This window comes from Lichenostomus cassidix, chromosome 12, assembly GCF_008360975.1.
Source record: "Lichenostomus cassidix isolate B80296 chromosome 12, HeHo_3.0, whole genome shotgun sequence".
Lineage (NCBI taxonomy): Eukaryota > Metazoa > Chordata > Aves > Passeriformes > Meliphagidae > Lichenostomus > Lichenostomus cassidix.
The window spans coordinates 3,947,155-3,953,154 of NC_139493.1; the positions used below are offsets into that span (position 1 = coordinate 3,947,155).

Here is a 6,000-nt window from a genome sequence, read left to right on the forward strand (position 1 = left end):
GAATGACACATTTCACACTGCAAATGGTATTTAATTCTGTTTTGAAAAAACCATGGGCAAGAGTCAGGCGGGTACCGTGAGATGCTGGGGATGGTTCAGGATCAGGTGTTTGCTGCTCTTCAAGAGTCTTTTTGAGGACGAATTGTCACAGTACTTTCAGTTTACAGCACTTTGTCTCTCTTCTCTTTCTCCCCTGCAGTTTACCCCACGAGGAGCACTCACACAGCCACCCGCTGTACGGACACGGCGTATGCAAATGGCCGGGCTGTGAAGCAGTATGTGAAGACTTCCAGTCGTTTCTAAAGTAAGGATGGTTTTTTTGGCACTTGCATTGTACAGAAAGCATGCCCTGAAATTTTGTGTGCTGTCACTCACCCTGGGCCTGATGCAAAGCCCATTGAAGTCAACAGAGAGCTCCCTTTTACTTCAGTGGCTTTTGGATCAGGCTCAAGAACGTTTTAACAGGGGATAGTAAATTAGCCCCATGGGGAAATTATGGTCTTGCTCAGTGTGTTACTATAAAATAGTGTTTGCAGTTCCGCAGCTTTTTGATTTTATTTTATTTAAATAATTTTTAAGTTGCAGTATCGATCATGTAAATAATAAAACCTTGTTTTAACCTTGATTTCACTTTAATTTAGAAATCTAGTCTTAAATTAACTCCATAATTGAACAGAGAATTGCAGAACATCATGTGAAATTTAATTTATGTCAAATAAGTAACTAATGAACAAAGTCTACACTACTAAAAATAAACTATAATTATATTAATTGGGCCCCTGCAGTTTGCTGCGGACCTTTTCCTTGCTGCCAAAGAACACAGTTTTACACGTTGCATAAACAGTGCATTATGGACTAGTGTGTGGTAGTGCGTGCATCCCGATGCAGGGAAGGACCTCAAAGCCCTAATAGCTTACACATGGCTGCTCCACAGCTCAACCATCAGCCTCACCCCTGTTCCCATCACAAAAGAGCTCTTTGTCTGGGTAGGACACCAGGTACACACATGCTCTGGGTGCATCCAGGTTATTGAAGGTTTGTTCCTGATCTTTGCTCAAGTTCTGTGGCTGGTCACTTGTAAGATCACGAAAGACAAACCACACGAGCAATGTTTATGATTTAAATGTACAAAGGGACAAATTTTTCTCCCATTCAGAGTAGTCATCTCCTTAAGTTAGTCCACATAAATACATGAGATTCTTTGGGATGAATAAGGAGACTTAGTTTCCAAAGGTTCAGCTGTACCTGCTCTTTCTGGGGCAGTTCCCTGGATTTTTATGTGAGGGAGAGAAGGGCAACAGCAAGCAGAGGATGTTTGTTGGGTGATGTTAGATGATAAAGATAGGGTTTTGCTCTCAGAACAGAATGGACCAGTTGTGGTTCCACTGGCAAAACCCTCCTGAGTTTGTAGGATCGGCACTGGTCCTACATATGTTACAAGTGAGGAATGGTACAGTAATGAGAAGGTTCTCATTACAAGAGGATTACAAAATAAGAAGGTGCTAGTCATAAATTTCCATGAGGGGTGGCCTCATTTCTTGTAATTCATCCTGTTGTTCACTTAAGTGAAATAAATGCTAATCTTGCCATACTTGCCAGCTCATTCATATTCATATGCCATACTATAGCATTTAGACCTTTAAAACAATTCTCATCTTTATTGCTGTGAGTGCAACGGAAAGGTGCTGTGGTAGCCTTAGATAGCAAGAATAACCTGTGTGGTTACATATGGTCAGATTGTGCCACTTTTACTTCCTGTGCTGGTCCTGTGTTCAGGTTAGAGCAGCTGCTTTCAGGAAGGTTTCATAGGAGGAGTGGTCTGCTTGACATGGCCATGCATAGGAAACACAGCCCTTAAGTCACAAGCATGGGTAGAGGCAAGGCTGGTTTTTATTTGGTAATTCGGAGATGTTTCAGTAAGTAGACCCAGTCTGCCAGTTCAGCTTGAGGAGATACGTGGAGCAATCAATACTTAGTAGCCTGAAAACAGTCACCAACCCAGGCTGGACCTGAAGCTGCTCCATCAGTTCTAGGTTTTTTTTATCACTCACTATCAGTCTGCTGAAACCTTTCAGCAGAAATATTTTGTGTGAGTTTCGTAAACTCATCAGCTTGTGTAAATTTTCTCATTATCCAAATGCTGCAGTGTCCAGACAAAGTCTTATTGTTCAGAGTGATATTTAACCCAGAGCAAATGCAGAAATGGATGTCCCTGAGCAGTGTTTGACACTGTTAAGAAGTGAATGTTGCTTCATAAAATGATGCCGTAGCCTTCCATGTCTCCTGTGGAGCATCCGTCCTTAAATTATGTTGCCATTTATCAGAATTCATTACTCAATGAAGAGATAACAGGTAGATGCTTGAAGTTTCTTTCTGATACTTGAATAATCTGTGGCACTCTTTCGACGGTCCCCTCAAGAGAAAAGCACTTGTTTATCAAGTGAAATACAGCTTGTGTATCAAGTATTGCTTAATTTCACTTACCTTGTGAAAAGGCAAAGAGAAGTTGTATGTGGAATGAAAACCCTGTATGCCAATAAAATGATTCTTCAGTTAAGGGAGAAAAAAGGACTCGCAGGTCTAAAACATGGTTCATTTCTTTTCCTCCTGAGGAAGAAATATCATAACTGTTGGTAAATCAAAACCAGAGATTTGACACTCTTCTGTGATCGTTCTGTAGTGTTTGTTCCCAAGGTGAGGTACACCACAGGGCCCTTGATTTCAAAGATAAATACTGTACAAATAACGATCCTAGTTGTCTTTCACTCACAGCCAACAGGAGGATGCTTATCAGAACCAGCAGATACACGGGCTATTGTATGCATTTATTTCCCTATTTCTTTTTGAAACAAGTTGCAGTTTTAGCATCGTTGTGTTGCGTTTCTTTTTTTAATCCACCAGCCATTGGTTATCATGTGATGCGGTATCACTTAGAGCTAACTGATAGCAGCAGGGGCTGCTGCTCTGCCTAATGAAACAGCAGCACCCTGCATGCTCCAGAATACTCCCTGAGCCTAAAAACAAAAACAAGTCCAGTCTCAGGGCGGTGACCCTGTGGCCTCTGCCGAGCTGCAGGGAGCAAGGTGAGGGCTGCAGGGTGCACACGTGTCTGGCCTGTTAACCAGCGCCCGGCTCGCAGGCAGCAGCGAAAGGAGCAATTAGTAGCACAGAGCGACTTTGCTGCAGAATTGACTATATCCTTGATTTCATTTGCATGTGTTTAAAGACCGTTGAAGATAGAAAGATATACCCCTCATACAGCAAGTTGTTCAGGAAATCCCGGCTGGAGGGAGGGTGGTTTATTCAGCAGGGTATCTAGGTATCCAGGGCAAAAAATGAAGAAGACTGAATAGGGTTTTATTATCCCCCCCTTTTTTTTCCCTATAATTTGATTGTGGGTTAGACGTGCTTAATCCTAGCTATACCATTTTTAAATCAAATAGATTCTTTAAAGAAAGGACACAGACCTTTGGAGGGATCTGGCAGTCCTGTTCTGCAGTGATGCTGGTAATCTGCTTCATGTGCATTTAACTTTGATGAAACGAAGGGGAGTTTATGTGAAAGAAACTACTAAGTGCACTCTGTAATGTTTTCACAAGTGTTTTTATCATGGTAACATCTTGTTTACTTTAGTTGCCTGCCTAAAACTACTTGGAACATGTTAAGAAAACATTTCGAGAAAGCTTCTACAAAGAGGCTTTTGTTTAGCAGCAACTGTGAGACTGCTCGACTCACAAAGGTGTTAACTTTCAACCCCTTAAGCACTTCCACATGAAATTCCAGCAACTATGTTTGTGGTTTTGGAAAAACAAAGTGCATATTAAAGAAACCAGGTATATGCTAATACACGTTGAAGTAGGCCGGAAATCATAAATTGTTTCAAAGGCATTAATTGCGCTCGTTTGCATAGCAGAGCGTTTTGCACTGAAATCATCCGCACGGCGCGGAGTTTTTAATCAAACAGGCAGCGAGGGCAGGGGGAAGGCTGGGCTATGGGTGGGGGTTTGAGGTTTCTGGAGGTCGTGGCAGGGCCGGCGGTTCCCCCCGGGGAGGGGGATGCTGTGGGGAGGCTGTGGGGACACTGAGGGGATGCTGAGGGGACACTGAGGGGACGCTGTGTCCCGTGCGGAGCCCTGGCCGCGATGGCTGAGCCCGCCGGGCGTTCGAGAGCTGCCGCTGCGGAGCTGGCGCTGCAATCCCGGGGCTCTCACAGCCTCCCGGAGCCCTCACAGCCTGCCGGGGCTCTCACAGCCTCCCGGAGCCCTCACAGCCTCCCGGGGCTCTCCCAGCCTGCCGGAGCCCTCACAGCCTGCCGGGGCTCTCACAGCCTCCCGCAGCCCTCACAGCCTCCCGGGGCTCTCACAGCCTTCCGGAGCCCTCCCAGCCCCGCAGTGCCCGCCGTGCCGGGGCAGGGGGCTCAGGGGGCTCAGGGCAGGGGGCTCAGGGGGCTCAGCACCCCGCGGAGCCGCGGCCGAGGCCGGGGTGGCCCAAATCCCACAGTGCCCTCTAGTGCTCCCGGGAATGCTGTGGGAGAGGGACAGGCGCCGGGAGCATCACCGGGAGCAGCATCGCCCCGCCACTGCCCCTCTGAGCTGGGCGAGCGGCAGGCCAGCTCCAAATAACCCCCTGCATTCTATACCTCATTATTTTTTAATTTATTTAATTAATAATTTTCATTTTTAATATTTTTAATTGCTATTTTCCTATTATTTTAATTTTTATTATGTATTCTGTAACTCATTTTATCATGTTTTTATTAATTATCATTGACAATTGTCGTTAGGTCATTATTTACTCTTTTTAATTACTTCATAATTTTAACTTTTTCTTATTTCTGTTTTATTTTCATACATGCTTTATGCACACACATACCTATCTATCTTCTATATATATGAAATACTTCTGCTGATGGGATATATGCAGTGAGGCCCATTGCCTTGCATTATCCCCTTTTTTCCCTCTCTTAAAGGTGCACTTAGTTTATGTTTCCCATTATAATTTCCGGTGTGTAATCAGAAAGCATTCCTTAAGAGACAGGGATCATCTTTGTTTCATACTTTTATTGACACTGTCTACCGTATTACTGCGATGTCTAAATGGTAAAATTTATTATTAGCAATAGTGTCACAAAAGTCTGAGACAGCGATTTTCCTTTCAATAAAAGTAGTTAAAAACCTTTTAGAAAATCCATAATTTTGATTGCTGGTACTTCATAAATGTATAACTGGTACTTTTTAGCTGTCTCTTTAGGGAAAAATGAGTTTTATCACCTGCAGTACCTGGGTTAATGAAATTGTGTGTTGGAATTTAGCCAGAATGAAAGATGAGATCATTTGGTGGCACTAATATTGGCAACAGGTCTCATAAAAAGGTTCGACTCTTTTTAGAGAATTATCATTAGGGCTTTTTCTTTTTTTGAGGATGGGGGAGAAATTCAAGTTATTTGTCATTTTTGAAGTTTCTGTGGTTCGAAGATTTTCGTCTGCTGTAATATCCCAAACCCAGTGACCTAAAAGCCTCCGCCAAGGCCAAGAGAAACACAACAGTGTCCATCAGTGCCTAGTAAAGGAATTTACTTGCTTCAGATTTCAGCTCCAGTTCCTGTTTCAGCCCTTTAAAAATCACGACTCTCAGCTCAAATTTGAAATAACGCTGCTTCTTTCTCATGGTCCTCTGTGTTTGATTGTTTGTGGATATTAGCTGTCCAGGAAATCCCATACTTAGAGATATAAATCCAAAATGATCTTGTTTTTCCGCAGCCAGCCCAGGATGTATTAGACAGTTATGATGATTTGTTAATTTTTGTGACCTGTATTTATTTTATGTGTGCTGTGTGCTTTTAAAGGAGGGAATCAGCTGTCGAAATAGGCTACTTTTGTCAAAAGGGAGGCTCTTGACTCCTGCCTTTTAAGCCTTTGCTTTCTTTACTTTTGGAGGATTCTGTGTGTGCACCTCCATATGGTGGTAAACAAGGGCTGCATTGTGCCCTGACATATAAGC

The 6,000-nt window shown here is 43.4% G+C and overlaps 1 protein-coding gene across 13 annotated transcripts in view; it reads left to right on the plus strand.

The window, feature by feature from the left end:
* FOXP1 (forkhead box P1) overlaps nt 1–6,000 on the plus strand; it is a 377,497-nt gene that overhangs the window by 330,194 nt on the left and 41,303 nt on the right. For all 13 annotated transcript variants that reach the window (XM_085072287.1, XM_085072284.1, XM_085072295.1 and 10 more), the window contains one exon: nt 200–304. In XM_085072287.1, coding sequence (XP_084928413.1) covers nt 200–304 — 105 coding nt within the window. The remainder of the gene's footprint in view (nt 1–199; nt 305–6,000) is intronic.